Here is a 19,474-nt window from a genome sequence, read left to right as displayed (position 1 = left end):
CCAGCTAATTTGAGCGGTAACAGTCAACAAATAAACTGCCACAATGGAAGCAACTCTATGAAAGTGTGCACTAATAATATGCCCTTACTCCATCAAATGCAAAGTTAAATTGATCTTTTAAACCACCCACCAATGCGATGAACATGCCAAATACCAATAATAAAAAACAATATGAATCTGTGTAGGAAAATAATGCCTCAGATCAAAATACTCTATACACGGCCTGCTTGTGCAGGGTCCCCAAACTGAGAAGTACCCTCATACAAATTGGGAGTAACAAGATCTGTGTCTTTCTAGTTTCTAAACATAGATGCCTTGTGCTGATGATATGTCATGGAGGTTAAAGATTGTTTTTGAAGAGAACCGCATCCCTTCTTTTAAAAGGGAATGGGATTGAAATATATCAATGCCATGTTAATAGTTTCCAATATCATCTACTAAATATTCTGGTATTCAAGAATCAAAATATCAAAAAGTGTCTTCCATATTACCAGTCAATTCTGTTATTCCAATCTATAAGACGAATATGCAACAAAATCACGTATTGCAAATTTAAAGAAATAAAATGAACACAAAGTAAAGGGATACTTGACTAGTATTTCTTTACAGACATGAGCTTCATAGTACAAGCTAGCATATAAGGCTGCATAGAAGTAATCGTGCTCCCTTCCATTTGAGAACTCAGCTAAAATCTGCAAACATAAGGTGTAACGAAACGTGTTTATCTATACCAAGCAAATAAAAACAAACTAGAAATAAATGGTTGAAAGAAGTTATACACATCTATCTAAAAGATATAATATAAGAAAATATTTTGCAATTATTAATAGTTATCAAAAAAGAATGCATAAGTAAAAGATTTGTTAAGAGTAGCTAGCCTAGAATGATGGATAATGATGATACTAGGTTAGTAAAACCACTCACATTCTGAGGGCCTTCACATTTTACAGTTCAGTGAGAATCCTAGATTGTTAGGGAGTGATTCTAGACTTTCTATCAGTAAACTGTTGTCCTGACTCCTAAGTTCTAACCAGAACATGTTGATTTTAGATAACAATAGTATGTTCTATGCTTAAGAGCAATTTACTTCAATTTTTCTTATTAGCCCAATATCAATTTCCAGATTAGCAATCACATTAACATGATAGTAAATGCAGATAGAACATAAATAAAAAGCAGAAGACAAGCCAAGACAAGAGGACACAATATTTGGCGGATACCAAGGAAAAACCCCAATGTGGGGAAACCCTTTGATCAAGTCTTCTTATTATTCTTCAAAAGTTCAGCAGAGAGAGAGAGTACAATATACAAAATTTACTTGCCCAAACACAGTCAAATCTGTCCAGTCAAACTGCAGTCAACAGGATGCCCTAACCAGAAAGTCAATGCTGGTCAAATCAACAGAATTACTCCTCGAAATCAGCTCGGTCAAACCTAGTCAATTTGGCCTCCAACAACAATCCAAATCAGCTCAAAACAGTTCTGGTCAAATCGGTCAAACTTGGTCAACACACAGTCAAACTTGCTGCAGTCAATGCTAGTCAAACAACACAGAAAATCTCAGTTTCTGTGCCCAAATATGCGGCCTGCCCAAATAGAGATATTCCCACAAAAATTGCAGTCAAACAAGGTCAAACGCTGCCCAGTCAATGCTGGTCAAACTTGCTGCAACTTGGTCAACATTTGAAAACAGAAATTGCAGTCAACCCTTCACACGTGTGGAGGAGAAGAAGGTTGTCCTGAAAACGTATGACCCAATCAGATGAGGAGAGAGAGATATGTGTGAGATGAATGAATGTCCAAATGAGGTAGATGCTCCTTTTATTTATATGCAACATTGGGGGTGAAGAGACATGACTTTTGGGCTTCTAAGGCTACATTAGATTGTTGGCCGACCTTGATAATTTGTCCATAGAAGAAATAAATTCATAATTCCATTTATACTTGTCAGAATGAGATGATCTTTAGATTAATCCTACACCTCTCAGAAAGAGGAATCCAACAAAAATATCATCTCCATCATATGAGTTGTCCAAGGTGGAGTTTGGCCCTACATGCCCTCTCAACTAAGGAGAACTCCACCTGCCAAACTATCTGTCAATCTGTATCATCTCTGTCATCCCTGCTCTGCTCTGCTCTATCAAACCATGAAGAAATAATGAAGAAGAAATGATCAAGAGTGTATTAAACCATTCTCCACTGGCCCGAAATCAGTTTTCATTGATTCCAGATCAATATCAAACATCCTAGCATAGGGAGTACGCTAGTACACAAAGCGTCCATCGGTAGTACTATGATCCCTATCCTCATTTCCCAACTCATTAGCCAGATGAGAGGTACTTCCCATGAATTCCGGACTACATGGGTAGGATGTATTGGCAAGAAAAGGTGAACCACTCATCCTGCTCATATGCCATAGGAGAAGGTGAACCACTCATCCTATGCATATATCAATTATCATGGGGTATCATAGGGGAAAGTGAACCACTCACCTTGTACACAGCGCACCACTAGGGGAAGGTGAACCACTCACCCTATGGTCGCTTGTTGCTCCAAGAAGCACCCAAGCCCCCCAGAGCTCCTGGAGCTCAACATCCAACTCAAACGGGACCCTCATAAGAGGGTCTCTGCACGACTCCAAGTCGTTCACAGAAGGTTAAGAATTTGACCTTCCATGGGGGCTTTGTAAGAATATTTGCGACCTGTTCATCAATCCCAATGTGACGGAGCCTTATTGCTCCCCGTTGTACCATATCCCAGATAAAGTGGTACCTGATATCAATATGCTTGGAACGGTCATGAAACACGAGATTCTCAGAAAGACAAATCCCACTTTGGTTGTCACAATAACCGATGATGGTATCCAGCACATACCCAAAAAGCTCACTAAAGAGCTTTTTGGTATTGGGATCTTAGTTGTTGTTTGGCCTTGATGATGTCTGGATCCCAGTGTGGGAGGGTATCTTGGTCATGTGGAGCTTTGTTGTTGTGTTTGACCTTGTTGAGATACCTAGATCCCTGAGGGTTGGTGTCAGGGCATAGAAGCCTGGATGGTATCTATATTGATACCAGGGTTGTAGCCTGATGGTACCTATAGTGGCATGTTGCCTAGATGACACCTTAGTCCCTGACAGTGTCTTAGATCCTTGTATTAGTGTCTTGGAAATGACACTTGGATCCTTAATTTGATGGATCCTTGAAAAGGTGTCATTGACACTTGGATCTTTGATGTGTTGGATACCTTGGCAGTTAGGGTATCCCTAGCATTGCGTATGTTGTTGTACTCTTCTTGGAACATTTCAAATTGAGGTCAACCTTGTATTGATTGAACAATTATCAGTGTTCCACGGGGACGCGTCCCCCAGGGTCAGGTGTGCGCACCCCTCGCACCCCACACCCCCGGGACAGGGGGGACGTCTGGGGAAATGTTTCCCCACGTCCCCCTTTTGGGGAGACACGGGGAGACGTAGGGGGGGGGCATTTCCCCAGTGTGGGGAACACCTGGGCATCCCCCCTCAATATGGGTTATGCGTCCCTCGTTAAATTTGCTTGTAAACAATGATTTATGACAAGGAAAACCTAGTATTTGACCATATTTCCATACTAATGCTATGCAATTCATGGTAATGTTAAATTCTTAAAGTAAAAGGAGAATGTCACTTTTACTTAAATTTTTAACATTACCATGAAATGACTCGGGATGTTTGAGAGTGGTTCCAACCTCATTGGATTTCATATGGAGAAAGTAGAATTTTAGATCTCACTCAAAATCCAGCAGACTTAACAGTTTTTCAGGAATTCAGGATTCGATGGATTCCAATGTTTCCATTGCATTTTGTCATGTACAAGGGTATGGAATTAGTATTTAATCAGGAGCACCAAGCCCTCTTTGTACTTTAGAGTGACTTTTAGACTCATCACTCCACTGTTTTTGAGTTTTAGTTATATCAATTTACTATTTCAGTATTCAGATTTCAATATCTATTATAGTCTATTATGCTTAGTACTAATTAGATTCTAGAATGATGAATTCTAATTTTAAATCAATTTAGAATCTAGAATGATGAATTTAATTTTTAAATCAATGTAGATTCTAGAATGGTGAATAATGAATAATGAATATGGATTGGAGTATTTCATTATTGAATCTTGTGATCTATGGATGAATCATGTATGTATTAGTAAGGATGATGAGTATGGATCAATGTATTTCATTATTTAATTCAATTATGTATGTATCATTGTATTTATACTTTCATTATTCAATATGAGTTTTGAAAAAAATATATATATATTAAAAAGGAAAAATATATATATATATACCCCGACGCCCCCCCGTCCCTCCTAAATTTCCCTAAAATTTGAGGGTACTCCCACACGTCCCCCTTGTGCGTCTCCCCGCACCCATGTCTCCTTGTCCCCAAGTCTTGGTGGAACATTGACAATTATGAATACCCCCCCATGTAAGAGGGAGTGTTGAAAAATGTAACTAGTATCAATCTTCATAATTGTTGTCATGATGTAATTATTTACTTGTCAAAAGAAAGAAAGAAAAATACATTGTAAAAGAAAAATTATTTTAAGCATGGGTTTCATGCTTTATTCATTTTATTTCTAGGTCTTACCACCCATTGTATGCTCCTAGGTTTATGTCATAAGTCTTAGTCCTTGTCATTGTGATCAAGACCTTTATTGGGCTTTATGTCCCAAAGAAGAAAAATTATTTCTATATAAATTGGTCATCTACTCCTCCACCATCAAGTCAGCCTACTCACCCTACAAGTCGGCCTTATTGAGGGATTCGACCTCACAAAGAAGACTGTAAAAGGCCAAGAGCATTCGACTTTGTGAATATATCCAAACAAGAAATATGTTCTGAAGTTCTCATAAAAAGGAAAATTGTGTGAAGTTAGAAGAAAAGAAGTGGATTCATAGAAAAGGAGGCTAGACTATTTGACAAGAAAAGAACAGTCGAACTTCCCTGAAGGAAAAAATGAAGTTGCAGAATCGAGCTACCGAAGGCCGAAGATTTCAGAAGATAGAAGAGGGTCAAGACCCTTATTGACTTGAATTGGAAGAGATGACTTGTGTTAACCTTTGATGAATTTGACTAGAATTTGACAAGTCTACTTGAGAGGTTGGCTTGATGGATTGGAGGAGGTCTCGTTGGATCTTGGTTGTCTCATTTGATTTGGTTCTTAAAGAAGAGACGAGAATTTTTGTCGGGTTTTCACCTTGGAGAGAGATTTTGCTGTGGCTGAGTGCCTAAATCTTGTGTCCTTGTTGTTTTGATTTTCATGCATTTATATTTTGGTAGTTGCTTGATGATAAGAAAAATAAAAGAAGACATAAAGAAGACAAGACGAATAAAAGAAATGACAATTAATAATCAAAGACAAGAAAATCTTTTCTGCCTATTCGATTTTCCAACATCCTCTTGAGCATATATCTGATTTTTTTGAGGCACAGATCATTTCTTGGAGGAAAATTCGTTATCTTTTCTAAAGCTTTGTGTGAGGGAATCCATGCATCTGCAATAAGATATATCTCTACAGCAATTTGAGGGTTATATCAGCACATTTCAAAGGTTACTTTATCTTATTTTCTGAGGCAGATTGTAGCAGACCTCCTGAGGATACTTTCGGCCTCCTTTTTGTCATAACTTTGTGGCATATTCTGATGCTTTTCTCAGGCAATACGAAGGGCATCTAAGGTTATGAAGTCAAATCTTGTAGGGTAAGTCGTGGTCACATTTTGGTTGATTTTGTTTCCTTGTATACTTGAGAAAGGTTGGTACTGATGCAATAAAAGCTCACACAGTATTGTGTTTGATGAGACCAGAGGCAAAATATCCAACATCAAAAACAATACTCCTATGTTTGATCTGGTAATGTAATGCTCCTGCACACTTCTGCGGTGACAATTCTTCTACTCATATGTCATTTTGTCCTGCATTGGAATCTTGTAAAGAAGTTTCAAAAATTCGCAAGCAAGGCAAGGTGGGGTGATGCACTTCTAGTAGGAAGCTTGCAGTAGAATATAATAATTCGAATTTGTGTATGAGACGCATAAGTCATGATCAAAGGCTATAGATCAGACCTGAGCATTCCTGTGTTCTGTTTGATCAAATTATTCAGATTGATTCGTGTTGATTCAAAATGTAAATGCCCACTAAGTAATGATGTAAGTCTAGTGCTTTCTCCTTGTTCCTGTGCAATAAAGGTTCAATTGTGCAGGCAGCAGTGTATAATGTTGCCTGTGACTGCCTGCAATTAAAGGGTGATGATAAACAGTGAGTGGTGTATGCACTGTTGGAATGTGGTTTGAGCACAATGTTGTGTGCCTTATGGTGAACAAAGTATTATGTCTACTGCTAAGAGTGTTTTTGCAGAGAAATTTCAAGAATGAAAATTATAGCCTGCGTTGGATCAATACACCCCTACACATTATGTGATTAAGATCCAACTGAATACCTATGTGTGAAGTGTGTCAGCCAATACATCCAGCTGACATGTTGTGTGATTAAGAGTGATTTTCCTGTAGCAGATTCTAGCAATGGACTGGTACAAAGGATAAGACTAGTAAGTGAAGCATGAGTGTGTCTAGTATGAAGATTGTTGATCAGGGTTGTTGCTTTTGAACAGCGAATGAGTGTATACTGTTGGTTGATGATTTTAGTGATTGAGTTCGTCAAGTGAAATGGTTGGGCAGAATTTATGTTGAACAAATTATTCAAGTAGGTTTTGAATCTTGATTACCATTGCAAAATGTAAACATTTAGGGTTTGCATTGTGCAGCAGAGTATTATTGAGTTGCTTGTTGAGCAGAGTTATTAGCTTTTTAAGAGAATGATGAAAGCATTAGGGATTGTTTAGTGCTAGGGTTTCACAAGTATTGTATTGCAGATATCAGATTGGTTATGGACTGTTGGGAAAAAGTGGAGGCAGTGACATTGCAGCAGTATATTGGGAGCAGTGACAGAACAATGATGATGATGATCTAGCATAGCGGAAAATAATCTACAACAACAAATGTATCTATTTTAAGGGTGGCAGGGTGGTGCAAGGCGTAGACTAGAGTCTCCTTCAAGTTGGAGCCTGAGAACACTTCAGGGCAGCAAGGTGGTGCTAGGGCAGGTCGGAGCCTATGCAAGGTGTTGGAGCATCCTTTCAGTTGGAGCTGATAAAGCCAGGGCGTTGGAGCGTGCTTAAAGTTGGAGTTGGAAAACCAGGACATTGGAGTGTCCTTTCAGTTGGAGCTGATAAATCAAGGGGTTGGAGCCTCCTTCTGTCTTGCTGCAATGTGCTTGCAATGCTTCATCAAACTCAGGAGTTGGACCAACTTGACTCTTTTCATTAGCTGTAACAGATTTTGACACCACTGCATTACCGGAGCCCTCCTTTCATTGTTTGGATGTGTGCTTCTTTGACTTTCCCATCTCTGTACTTCTGAGATCTGCCTTTCGGCTGTTAAGATGCAACTTGTCAGGCCAGGAGTAACTCCATTTGGCAGAAAAATTGATTCGTATTATTCCATCAGGTATGCTATTGTTATATACAAAAGGGTGTGACTGTTCAGTTCATCTCCTGATGACTGTTCACATTCCTAATTTAATTATTTACATGAATTCACCCAATCGTGAGGATTAGGTGTCAACATTCCCCCCCCCTTAATCTGACAATGTTGTTGAGCAGCAACTTGATCGCTTGGATAGATTCGCAAAAACAAAATCATTTCAAGAATTTGATAATCAGATTCCACATCTTGAAGGGGGGATTGCTATTCTAGATCAACATGTGGAATCTTCTTCTGAAGAACACTCTCCCCCGAATGGAACTCCAACAACGGATGATGCTTTAAATGATGTAATTGATAGAATTGGGAGACTCAATCTTGATTCAGTCCCAACTCAATCAAGAGAGCAGCCTGGACCATCTCAGAAAGGTCCCCCAAAGTGGCTGACGAAGACACTTGAAAGTGTTCATCCTGATGAAATTGTAAAAACAGGAACTAGAAATTCAAACCGACAAAATGGAGGTGATGTAGATGACTCTAATTCACCTGTTGATAAGGATGTTTCTTATGATTGTGAATTGAACTTGTCCACAGATTTTGAACCAACTTCCCTTAAAGAAGCTGCTTCTCATGATGAATGGAAAGAAGCGATGCAAAAGGAGTATGATGCCCTCATAAAGAACGACACTTGGAAGTTGGTTGATCCTCCATTTGGAACCAAACCAATTGGCTGCAAGTGGGTCTACAAGAACAAGTACAAAGTTGATGGCTCACTTGACAAGCACAAAGCTAGGCTTGTGGCAAAAGGTTTTGCACAGAAGGAAGGGGTCGATTATGAGGAAACTTTTGCCCCCACAACAAAATGGGCCACGATCCGGACACTCTTTGCACTAGCAGCTCAGAACGGTTGGAAAGTCCATCAAATGGATGTAAAAACTGCGTTCTTGAATGGAGATCTAAAAGAGAATGTTTTTATGTCCCAGCCTGAAGGATTTGCTGTGAAAGGACATGAACATAAAGTATGAAAACTTGTGAAGTCCTTGTATGGCCTCAAACAAGCACCGCGAGCCTGGTATGAAAAACTAACTGAGCATCTGTTGAAACTCAATTTCAATCATTTTGATCTTGATGATGCAACTTTATTTGTCAAGAAAGTTGGCAAAACAGTTGTATATCTTGTGGTATATGTAGATGATCTTTTAATGACAGGGAACAATGAAAGCTACATTGCATCCATAAAGAAGGAATTGGGAAAAAGTTTTGAAATGACTGATTTGGGCTATGTTCATTACTATCTTGGCATTGAAGTAACCCAACATCCAAAGTCCATAATTCTCTCTCAAAATAAATACATTGAAGATTTGTTGAACAGGTTTGACATGACAGAATGCAATCCTCTTACTACTCCAATGGAACAAAACTTGAAGCTCACATCTATTGAAGGAAAGGAATTTGAGGATGCAACAAAGTATAGACAGCTTGTAGGAAGTCTCAACTACCTAACTACCACCAGACCAGACATTTCATTTGCTGTTGGAATCCTCTCTAGGTTTATGCAAAAGCCTTGTGAGGGACATTGGTCTGCTGCAAAAAGAGTTCTAAAGTACTTGAAGGGAACTCAAGACCTTGGAATCAAGTACACACAAGTGGATGACTTCAGTTTAATCGGATACTCTGATTCAAACTTCAATGGAGACAAAGAAACTGGGGTATCTACTTCAGGATATGCTATGAGTCTTGGATTAGGAGCTGTCTCCTGGAGATCATGCAAACAATCAGTTCCAGCAGATTCCACAACAGAAGCAGAATACGTGGCAGCAGCTGAAGCAACAAAAGAAATTGTGTGGCTTAGGAAAATTCTTGAAGATTTGCAAGTAAAACAAGTACAATCAACTCCACTCATGATTGACAACACCTCTGCAATAAAGTTGGCCAAGAACCCAAAGTTCCATGATCGAACAAAGCACATCAATACTAAATATCATCTGATCCGACATCATGTTGAGGCCAAAACAATCCATCTCCGTCATTGTTCCACAAATGAGCAAATTGCAGACATCTTCACCAAAGCGCTTGGAAGAGAAAAGCTTGAAAGATTCAAAATGATGCTTGGATTCACCAACATCCCTTCAGATTAAGGGGGGGAATGTTGACACCTAATCCTCACGATTGGGTGAATTCATGTAAATAATTAAATTAGGAATGTGAACAGTCATCAGGAGATGAACTGAACAGTCACACCCTTTTGTATATAACAATAACATACCTGATGGAATAATACGAATCAGTTTTTCTGCCAAATGGAGTTACCCCTGGCAGAAAAACTGATTCGTATTATTCCATCAGGTATGTTATTGTTATATACAAAAGGGTGTGACTGTTCAGTTCATCTCCTGATGACTGTTCACATTCCTAATTTAATTATTTACATGAATTCACCCAATCGTGAGGATTAGGTGTCAACACAACTAAAGGAACTCACTCTGATACCAATTGTTGGAAATACTAAGAGGGGGGTGAATCAGTGTTTCCACTAGCGAAAACCTTGGAAACAAGAATGTTTTCCTATAATTTATATGCACTAAATATTCTACTATATCACTACCACCTAAAGCCCTTGTCCCCAATTCGTAGCCACACATGAGGTTCAGAGACAATGTATTTTCTAAAAAAGGTTTTGCTGGCATACTTCGTCATATCCTTTTGTCTCGATTGCATTCAACAAAGAATATCATGCGGAACAATTTCAATCCTCTTCGTGGATCCCTTGAGGTGGAATGGTGATATTTCTAGAAATAACTAGATGATTAGAAAGCACAATAAAGCTTTTTGGAGTACTTCTCATTTGGCAGGACTTTTTCTATGGAGGAGAAGTGAAGCTACCTTTCGTGCCTTGCAATAATGCACCCAAGTTCAAGTTTCAATATATGAGAAATTTCAACATTGAAGCTTGACTTAGCCAATCAAATTTCATCTAGAAATGTTATTTATAGTTATAGAAATTGATAGCTTAGATTGTGGAGCTAAGGTTAATAGTTATCTGTACTCACTTATATGGTAGAAGGTGGCACTGTGAATTTTTAACATATGTCGCTCATGGCATATTTATTTATTTATTTATTTAGTAAAAATATAGAAAAAAATTTCCGGAAAATGAAACATGCATAACAAAATTAGTTAAATTTCTTTTTGCATATATAAGCTAAGATCAAGGTGCAAATCAGTCATCTAAAATACAATCGGTGATATAAATCAGAAACATCTGGAGCTACCAACAAATTCTCAAAATAATAGGCTACTCAATCGAAGGGTGTTTTGGGTATACCTCATGTGGATCACCACCATTTTTAAACATTAGATACACTTTGCGCATGACAGGTCTTGGATCTGGACCAACCTGCAAATAATAATTAAGATGCTGTGAGTTTTTTCATGAAAACTGTTCTATAGATGGACCAACCTGCAAATAATAATTAAGATCACCAATTACAGTTTGAGAAGCCGAGAATATAAAGAGCTAAACACCTTTATCCTTCATATGAATATTAATAGCTCAAGCTAATCATGCTCAACGCATCTCAATTGTGAATTGAGATCCCTAGATGATAGACTCACTTTGAAGTCCGAAATGTTGGGTTAAAAAACAAATAACAGGTTTTCCCACATTTATTTAAAAAATCAATATACCTGTATGGACTCTCTCTTTCTCAATAATTAAGATACTATGAGTTTTTTGATGAAAGATATTCTAACAATTTTATATTAAAGCAAACATATTAACAATCTCATCAAACAAGCAGATAATTAGATCCCTTCTCAACCATATTTTCACAGCCTTTAAATACTATGACAAATATCCCTACCATACCCCAATAATTCACATTCAGTATACATAGCAATGAAGAGATTAATTGTGTAAAGTTTGAAGTTGAATCCCTTCGTTGTTGAACTTAAGATAGATCTCTGGACCTCAAAATGCATTCTATGATTGTGTGGGCAAACCAACTCAACACAAAGTTCAATACATGAAACGAAGTATTGTATGCCACCACTCTTCAAACAACCAAATATGAATTATCATCGTAATATGTGCCTATTGAGGTGTAATTTGTGTATTCTCTATCTATTTGTGTTGTAAATAATTATTATAGATAATCTTGTTACCACACAATCTAGCAGGGACCTAGGAGGGGAACCTATGGGACAACTAATAGATCAAGTGACAACGATGGGACAAAGACCCACTGTCACCTCAGTCAATGTCCCCTGCGCTTTATGGAATTTCACTGATGGGAGGAGTCCTAGTAGGAGGGAAATCACTAGGATTGAAGTGATTTCACAAATCCCATTCAAGGAGAGACACAATAAAGGCTCAATGCTTCAAGGAAGCTAATTCGCTCTCCAAGAAAGACCTTGGGTGAGAAGATCAAGACCTAGGGTTTGAGATTTGCAATGGTAATGTGTATTTCTAAGGTCAAGACTCCAGAAGATGAGATATCTCCTCTCAAGAAGCCTTATGTGATGATTTGACACTTTAAAAGGCTCTTTGCTCCTCTTGAGAAACCTAATAAGGACTTACACTAGACCTAGGGTTTAATAAATAAGCGTGGGAAGAAATGCTTCCAAAGTGCTCACTAGGTCAAGGGAAGGGAGGAGAAAGGGTCTCTTATGATTTATTCCACCGAATACAAAGCTCATACAACCCTCAAGAAAGCCACCTATCCAAGGAAATACAAGCTAGGTTTCCCTTCTAGGGCACAAGAATTTATGGATAAATCACCGTGAGAAATCAACCAAAATTGGAGATCCTCTAGACAAGACCTCAAAGAAGAGTTATGTCTAAACAGAATCCAAAAATTCCTCCTCTAGAGGATTTTACTTGATGCCCTAGCTAGTCGTCCTAGGAAAGAGGGGCCAAAAATTTGAAGGGGAGAAAAGATGGAGAAAGGAAGAATTGATCACCAAACTTCTTGGACCAGTGCCTAGTCCCTTGGGCTATGGAGTCTAAGATGATTCAAAATTGGCCAAAACCGTCCTTAAGGAGGCTAAAGATTGATGCCCTAGCAACCAACCTTTAACATTTACCCACCCAAGATTTATGGAGTTTCATGGAAGAAAAACAAAATCTCATCCACTAGGAACATTCATCAATTGTCATGCAATGAGTAACATATGCAATTGCCAACCAAATAGCTTTCCAAAATAATATTCAACAAATTAGGGCACAAAAGCATTAACTAGTTGCAACAATTCCATACATTAGACATTATTCCAAGAAAAATATTCAACAAGAAGCACTTACAAAATGACAATATGATATATCCATCCACAAATCATGAAGTAGCTCCAAAGAAGATCGAAATTTTAGCTCCAAATATCAAAATGCATCAAAGAGTCTCCACTAGCATCCAAGAGAAAAAGTGTGAAGTCTTTTACAAGAGAAGAATCCAAGTGATGATGATGAGTTCTCACAAATGAGACTCTTTTCTATTTATATGAGTCTCTCTAAATCGAATTAGCCTAATGAGCCCCCAAAATTATAAAATAATGTGCTAGAAACAAGCCTTGGTCACAAGCCGACCAAGTAGCTATCACAAGTTATGAAAAAGCCATCCATAAGTAAGCCAAATTGATGACATCATGATGTAGAAGGGTTGTTGGAGGGCCTCGTTGAGTCCTCTAAGTGCCATGATGAGAGAGAGGGCTCCAATAAAGATGAATTAGGGGATGGCCCCTAATTTTCCATGTAAGTCATCATGTGGGGCCCCAAAGTGGGTTTGGGGCACATCTGTTGGTCTCATGGGTCTCCAAATGTCTAACAACCTATCTCAAATCACGAACAACATAGCAATATTAGCATGCATGTGAGGCATGCATGTAATAGCTATATATGCATGCATCATATACATTGCACTAGTATATATATATATATCGACTATTCATGGAGAATGTCTAAATATAAAATAAATTAATTAATTATCAAAAGTGTTAATTAAATACCTAATTCTCGTAAATAGAAGGAATATACATTTAGTAAGAAATATACTTGAGTTTATTCATAGGTTTACCAGCTCATATATAACCCAAAATGTATATTAAATAAACTAAACCCATAAACCTTATTATTAAACCTAATATGTTATAAACATAAAATAATATTTAATATTTAAAATCATTATGGCCATATACTATTTAATAAATTAAAATACCAACCGTCATAATTAAAAGTGATACCACTCGATGTTGTAAGAGGATATGATTATTTAATATTTAAAATCATTATGGCCATATACTATTTAATAAATTAAAATACCAACCGTCATAATTAAAAGTGATACCACTCGATGTTGTAAGAGGATATGATTCAATTAAAGGCAAGAAGCATGACAAAGCAACCACCGCTTAACAAAAAAATAATAAACTTTCATAAAGGCGGTGAAAGGATACGTAGAGGTGAAGGGACCTCTACTATTTAAAGAGAGGAAGGAGGATTTCAAGGGGGGGAAAAAATATACAAAGAAAGGGAAAAATAAATATAAATCTGTTGGAGGGATGAGCTAGGGGCTGGATTTTGGAACTGAAAATTGGAAAATCTTCAACTGTTCTTGGAGTTTTGGGCATGGGGGCTAGTGGACTTCCATTTCGAAGTTCTCTGGATCTGGGAACCGCAAAGGTTGATCCCAAATAGGCAGGAAGGAATCAATTGGTTTGGTAACAAAACCAGAAAACTTATAGCAATGTGATCGACACAAGATGGGAGACTCAGGTACGCAAATGCATTTAATTTGATAGAATTAACTTGATAGAATTTTACAAAAGAAATCTGTCAATCTAATTGAAATCAGTGTTTTACAAACCGGCCGTTTCGAAACCGAAACGGCCGAGTCAAACCGAGTTGATTGTTGGAGGAGTGACCCGGCCAAGTAACCGGTCCGGTTGACCGAGTCACACATGACTCGGCCGAGTCATTGAATGACTCGGCCGAGTCATGTGTGACTCGGTCAACCCGGCCGGATCCAATTTGACTCGGTCATAAACTGCTCTGTCATAAACCTTGCCTCCTGTTTTATAAACTGCTCTGTCATACCCATACTTGTGACTGCAATTACAGTGTCATTTGATACGAATTTGATGTGAACCATTGTCCTACAGTGATCATCATCTTTTGCAGCTTTACCTGCCTTGTGTTCGATCTTAGTAAGTTAGAAACAAAACTTTGCAATTAATTTAACTATTTGGCATGATGTGAAGTTGATGTGTGTTGCAAAGCTTGATGATCTATATATACTATATAGCATGAACTCCTTAGCCATCAAGTATTGCCTTTGATGACATAGATATTGTATAATTGTATATAATTCTTGATTGGAAATTCTCTATTTAATTTTTTCTTGATTAAACTTTTCATGGTGGTATGCACTGGAATGTCCTTCTTGGCTAACTAGTGCCCCAAGAACCAAACTTGATCATCAGATTCAACCTTGAAAAGTTTGTTACCATCTGTAATGGCTAAAACTGTAGCTTCCATTAGTCATCTTTTAACTTTTAAGAGATTGGAAATCCTCTTCAGCTACCTTGGATCTTAAAACCTATTGTCTGCTGTCATCAAAATATTCATAGGTGCTACAATCTTACTAAATGTTCGGATGAACTTTTGATAAAGTTCACATGTCTATGAAATTGCCATATTTGTGTTGCATTATCTGGAGTTGGCCACTCCCAAAATAGTGTTCACATTTCCTCGGTCAAACATGCCCCCCTTCAAATTCACAAGTATTGCTGCTCTTAAACAAATCTCGAGTTTTCAGTATAAACTTTGCTCTTTCAGACAGATATTCCGAGGTCATTTTAAGGTTATGAGTCCTGGCTTACTTCATCAAGATTCAACAGTCCTTCATTCTAAGATAGGGGGCAGTAAAGGTTTATGTTTCATCATTGTTGTAGCACTCTGGAAGGTGCTTCATTGCTATATCTGAGCAGCTATAAGACGCATACCAGTAAGCCTCCTTGGGCAGAGGTTGAGATATTTTCAAGGTCATAGAGCTGACCTAAGACATCTAGCTCTGAGCCTCACTGCTCGCAGCATCCTTTCGGCACCAGTGCAGCAGTGTAAGATTGAAAGCAGCTTGGCATAGTTGATTTAGCAACTGCGCCATGAGCTCCCTATTGCATATTCATTTGTGAGCATTGCAGTGTTTGTGTCGAGGGCAACAGTGGTTGTTGTATAGTTTAGTGACAATGTCAAGATTGACAGTCAAGGTTTAATGTACAAATTGAACAGAAGCAAAGAGCCTACTTTGATCATATGTTGTCTTCCATCTATATTATAATGCTGTGTGTTTGGAAACATGAATGAAAATCTTTAAAATTATGTTTAAAATATTTAAAATTATGTTTTTTAATAAAAAAAAATATTTAATGTATTTTTTACAACGACCGAGTCATTGAAATCGAGCCGGCCGAGTCATTACCGTTTCGGAGTCGGAGTCGGAGTCGATCCTCGGCCGAGTTGGAGTCCGAGTCCGAGTTGTAAAACATTGATTGAAATTTAATAGCAGTCTTTACATTTGGTATCAGAGCAAGTTTAAACCCTTTCGACCTCATAGGCCCTACGCATCATGTAATTTTCTGTTGAACTGCTGAACTGCTGCGTGAAATTTTTATCAAATAAGTAATTTAGGATTCATTTTTTTTCTTTCTGGAGAACCCTTTAAGTTAGAAGCAACTTTTATTGGCCTCAGATATCTTCTCTATTCCTTTCTCCTAAGTTTAGGCAGGCTAGATAGTATCCCTAACTCCACACAGACAATATGGTTATTGCTGTCACAGTTGTCCTATCTTTGAAAGTAGAATTAACCCTCTCCACTCTTGACTGACTGTTATATAAAAAAAAAATATACTGTTAGCTCAGCAATAAGAAGATAAATGAGGCATGGAAACAAAAGTCTTGAAGCATCTTTCAGCAAATTTGGAAGAGTGATAGATGGAATAAAAGTTATATCTTCCAGAATCCAATGGATGAGTATAAAAAAAATATATAACTTAGAATTTCCCCAGCGTAAAAAGGAATTCAAACAATATCTGTCCCATGAAAAGCGCTTCACTCTAAGCCACCGAGTTACTAAAAATATTAGAACAGAGAAGGGAAGAACTGCAACCAAAATTGTCATAGCAAAATGCATGGATATACTATCAAAGATTGTAGAAGAATAGGTCATTTGCATTGAGTGAATAACTATTTCTTTTAAGACCCCAATTACTCCGATGACACCAAGAAAAGTGTTTAGTATCAGAAAGAAGAGTGCCTTGAAAACCATAGACTCATTCTGAATAGCAGACTGAAGAGTTAAGACTCCCATTGAAGCCAGAAGAAAATTCGCCACTCCTCCCTCGACAAGAATAAAACTGTTTGAAAGAAAACTGCCTACACGCATCATGACAATAGAAACAACACCACACAACTCATAGAGCGCTCCACACAACATAACGCTTCCGAGAGAAGGAGAGAAAGAAAACCATTAAGCTAGCAAAATCAAGATGACAAAGCATTCTGGATTCACCTGTTTATTGAACAGAGAAGGAAATTATTTTCAGATCATGACCAGTAGAGATTATAATATAATTTTTAAACTACAGAGATTAGGCCTGAGATTTCAATAAAAAGAATATCAAAATACAAGATGGAAATAGGAACAAAAATTACCAAGGGTGTGCGAGGACACAAGATGACGAACTATTCTGTCTAGGTTGAATGCAAAGTATCTTTCTGCCTCCAATTGCTTTAGCATTCCTCTTCTTTTGAGGATTTGCTGACTCAGGAAACTCAACTGATTAATAATGGCAGTGAAATGTCTGTGCAGGACCATTCCTGGAGTCATGAGCATTGTTTGTGTTAAATGACTCTACATTTGAAGGATTGCAATACGGAGTTGAGTATGTTGAGTAACCGGGGAGCATTGCAACTCTAAGTGGAATAGTCGACCCGAGACTTTTAGAAAAACACGAGAAAAATAGATTGAGGCACTATTTGATCCTGTCATTGACAAATTAGTTCATGTTGCCATAAAGAACTATTGAGGAGAAAGTTAACCTGAAAATGAGTATCAAATTTTTTTCAATAGGCAAGTCAGCCTGAAAATGTGCATATCAAAATTAAAACGGTATAATAGGGTTTCAAGATTTCGACCAATGAGAAGGTAAAAGAACAGAACTAAAAAAAAAAAAAAAAATTATAATATGGAGTCAGCTTATGCCTGTAATTCCAATACAATGAATGTTAAAATACAGAAAATATAAGTAAAATTCATAACCTAAGCGTAAAGGAGGACAGAAGAAGCCAAAAAAAAAAAATACATCGGGATAGAATGAACAGAGTCCTTCCACCTCCAACAACACTGGTTTGCGCGTTCAACCTGTTCTTTTTTTTTCCAGGAGGTGAACAGCCAAAAACTGGCAGTGATCTAGTGTGCATAATTGAGTAACAATCATTTGAGGAGTTTGCATTGCTTAGCTTATTGTTTGATCGAGATCACTGTTTGGGATGCTTGGATCCCTCATATTCTTCAGAACAGTCCCCATTGCTTATATCCAACATATTGTAATGATCAATTATCATCGCTATAAACCCAGCTACAGATCCAACTCGATCAGGTAGAGACAAGTAAGCCTTGTTCATGCTATAGAGAGTTGCGACCATTTCAGCGGTTCTACTATGGCTAGATGAAGCCACCTTCTTCTAATCCATCCCATATTTGTGGTAAGCCTTGTAAAAATTTTCTAGCTCCTTCTTACTCCACTGAGAGCCCAACATATCTGACAGTTTGCGCTTCCGTGGCACGCATTTAGTTGGTCTTCCTTCTTCATTTTGGTCTAGAGTCTCCCTCCTGTATATCGACGGTGTGTTTCTTTGTTTTCTTATGGAGGCCATTTGTCGCACTGAACCGCAACTGTTGCCTTGACGAAAAACCCTCGATTCACCTAATCAAATTAGGACGCTCAAAACTCAAAGCTTCATCTTATAGACTAAACCAACTTTATAAGGTTTGCTCAGCCCGTCAATCCCAAGCATTCAAAGCCAAGAAAATCATCTGTCCAGCTTTTCTGATTTTTTTTGGTTTCTTTTGAGTACCAAATGTTGCATGTGGTGTATTCCCAAACGGACAGCGATGATTACCCCACAAGTGTATGATGTTGCGAGCGATTTGTGTACAAAATATAGACGAGTTTTTTTTATTGTTGTCACGACCTATGGCCACTTGGTGGAATATGCTGAACAAACCGAGCTGTAGATATAATTGTGCTACTATATTGTGCTAACTTATAATACTACGTGTAAAGATGGGACAAAGGTGAGTGTGCTAACAAAGCATGAGCGACAGACAAATATCTAATGGCCAAGTAAAAAAAAAAGGGTTAATGCCGTGTCAGTGAAAGGGTAGTGCAGCTGTTCCAAAAAAAAAAAATCAAATCCTCTTAAATTGAGATAATAAAGTAATCAGTTAAGATGCCCAATAGTGCTTGCCACAGTGCTATCATATTTAGTTTTGCTTTTATTCCCTATGAATATAGTTAGCATCTTTAGGGGTACAGAAGTGTACAATATTATTAATATGTGGTTGAACACATTTTCAAGGTTTGACTATATATCACTTCAATTGCATTTTCGAAATAGAAATCTTTCGCTGTTTAGTTTATTGCAATCACAATAAGTTAATATTTTTATTTATGATTAAAATTTCTTTTAATCATAATTTTAAATTAATTATAATATTAATATTTTGAAGTCATTTGTTTACAACATTTTTACATTCAATAAAAGAAGGCAAAATCTATCCAACGATGTGAGTTGTGAAATAAAAAGGCAATATGGGCGCATATATATATATAACGTGACAAGAGTAATGCGGTGGATACTTGGGTAGTGTATATATACTTGTAGATGCATTGATATACATTCTAG

The 19,474-nt window shown here is 37.6% G+C and overlaps 1 protein-coding gene across 1 annotated transcript in view; it reads right to left on the bottom strand.

Annotated features, from left to right (window-relative positions):
- Nucleotides 1-19,474, bottom strand: part of LOC149174948 (uncharacterized) — a 122,030-nt gene that overhangs the window by 65,831 nt on the left and 36,725 nt on the right. Inside the window, exons 3-5 of the mRNA XM_089421013.1 lie at nucleotides 11,310-11,374; nucleotides 10,841-10,912; nucleotides 612-692 (exon numbers count right to left, since the gene is read on the bottom strand). Of these exons, the coding sequence (XP_089277139.1) occupies nucleotides 612-692; nucleotides 10,841-10,912; nucleotides 11,310-11,374 (218 nt within the window). The remainder of the gene's footprint in view (nucleotides 1-611; nucleotides 693-10,840; nucleotides 10,913-11,309; nucleotides 11,375-19,474) is intronic.

This window comes from Pinus tabuliformis, chromosome 4_1 (genome assembly GCF_031772625.1).
Source record: "Pinus tabuliformis cultivar Carrire ecotype Pingquan chromosome 4_1, CPIR1, whole genome shotgun sequence".
Taxonomy (NCBI): domain Eukaryota; kingdom Viridiplantae; phylum Streptophyta; class Pinopsida; order Pinales; family Pinaceae; genus Pinus; species Pinus tabuliformis.
The sequence above is the reverse complement of the archived record's forward strand: the minus strand, read 5'-3'. Positions and strand labels throughout refer to the sequence as shown.